General features: G+C 35.3%; 1 protein-coding gene across 1 annotated transcript in view; it reads right to left on the bottom strand.

The window, feature by feature from the left end:
* Nucleotides 1–455: 455 nt before the first annotated feature.
* The window catches only part of LOC102579132 (signal recognition particle receptor subunit beta-like), a gene marked incomplete at its 5' end in the record, with an annotated part of 5,531 nt that continues 4,147 nt past the window's right edge, over nt 456–1,839 (bottom strand). Inside the window, 4 exons of the mRNA XM_015312273.1 lie at nt 456–645; nt 866–942; nt 1,057–1,177; nt 1,283–1,431. Coding sequence (XP_015167759.1) covers nt 456–645; nt 866–942; nt 1,057–1,177; nt 1,283–1,431 — 537 coding nt within the window. The remainder of the gene's footprint in view (nt 646–865; nt 943–1,056; nt 1,178–1,282; nt 1,432–1,839) is intronic.

Here is a 1,839-nt window from a genome sequence, read left to right as displayed (position 1 = left end):
CACAACAAACATAATGTTTAGGTGGGGATTGCCAATAGAACAGAAAGAAACTCTTCAAATTCCTATCCCTACTTTGAATATGTTTTCCAAGTTGATGTTTTATCTCCGTCTTTCTAATACTCCCTCCGTTTCAAAAAGAGTGGTCTAGTTTGACTTGACACGGAGTTTAAGAAAATGAAGAAGTCTTTTGAATCTTGTGGTCCTAAATTAAAGGTATGTCAAATATACAAAATTGTCCTTTAATCTTATGGTCTTAAACATGCCACGTGGAAAGCTGAAAGTAAAATGTTACCAAAAAAAGAAAGAGGTCATTCTTTTTTAAACAAACTGAAAAGGAAAGGGGGTCATTCTTTTTTTAAATGAAGGGAGTAGTATTTTCAGCTTCCCGGACCAAAAATAAAAGAGAAGAAAAGAAATAATTAAAAAGGGGCTCCTGTTTGTTTGAAATACGGTAATCAAGGTTTCACATTCTCCCTAATGAACTTCTCCAGCTGAGAAATTTCACCAGTCAGACCAGAAGCTTCAGCAACAATTACTCTGTTATGGCATTGAGAAAAAGCAAATGGTTCTCCAGGTACACCAAGCGTATATTCATTAGAGATATGTGCATCAGATACGACAGTTCTTGATGTACGAAGTTTGTAGCTGGATCAATAAGAAAACAAACAAGTTATAAAGCAGAACACAAGAAACAGGACTTCAGTTTTTAAGTTTTTGCAGTGGTTATGATTCAGTGAGCCTCCAAGTATATTAGCAAATAAAGCATGCAACAAGATTTCATGTTTGGGAAGGTTCTCTAGGCATAAGCTTGTTGCTGAATTAATAATATTACCAACAATTTATAAAGGGTGTTGTTGTTCATTACCAAAAGGAGAACAAAGCATGCAACACAGTATTCCATCGTGGTGAGGTAAATTTCAACTCTTCAGAAGGCAATTCTGCCTTTTTATGTTTTCGGATCAGAGTTATGTTTACACACACATAAGATATATGTATGTATACAAAAGGCAAATTGGTGTTTGCTCCAAAATAAATACATGCATAGTGTACTCTTACGTCTTTCTCCAGCTGTTTTCTGATGAATTCTGTTGTATGTGCAGTTACCTTGTTGCAAAGGAGGAGTACTGGAACTTTTTTCTTGACCACACTTGCCTTTGTCAAGATCGCATACAAGTACCTACCTTCATGCAAGAGGGATTAAACAATGTAAAATTCAGTTGTCAGATATCCAATGCAAATAAACAACTGCCAATGTAAACTATAAGCAGTAAATGATCAGTACTCTGAAGCAGGACGGCAGTTTGGTAAAAATTCCACGGAATCCACCACAAACACAACGCCAGCTGCTTGAGGCAAAATCTCATCTAGTTTCGGCCGAAGACGAGAGTGCCCTTGGACATTAACAACAAGAACAGGCTTCAATTTCCCTTTCTGCAGCAAAAACCAAAACAAGTCATACGTAATGTGAAAACCCCATTCACATATAAAGGAATTGAGTAAATCAATAACCAAAAAAAAAACTGATAGACCATCAGCAATTAATTGTTAGCATGATAGACAACTAAATGATTGTATATATTAATGTAATTATATAGTGATATAAATTAGCATGATCATATACATTTGTTGTAGAATCATATGAATAAATATTGTGATAGAATAGCTGATTTGGAGGGATAGCAAGGCAGATTTAGAGGGATTCAATGGCAGATTTGTATAGATAGAATAGATGATCTTTAGGGATAGGAATGGCGGATCTTTAGGGATGTGTAATCTTTATTTTCTCTATATAATGGAAAGACTCTCTCACTTTGAGAGACATTCAGCTGAAAATTGACA

Source organism: Solanum tuberosum, unplaced genomic scaffold (assembly GCF_000226075.1).
Source record: "Solanum tuberosum cultivar DM 1-3 516 R44 unplaced genomic scaffold, SolTub_3.0 scf00193, whole genome shotgun sequence".
Classification (NCBI taxonomy): Eukaryota; Viridiplantae; Streptophyta; class Magnoliopsida; order Solanales; family Solanaceae; genus Solanum; species Solanum tuberosum.
The sequence above is the reverse complement of the archived record's forward strand: the minus strand, read 5'-3'. Positions and strand labels throughout refer to the sequence as shown.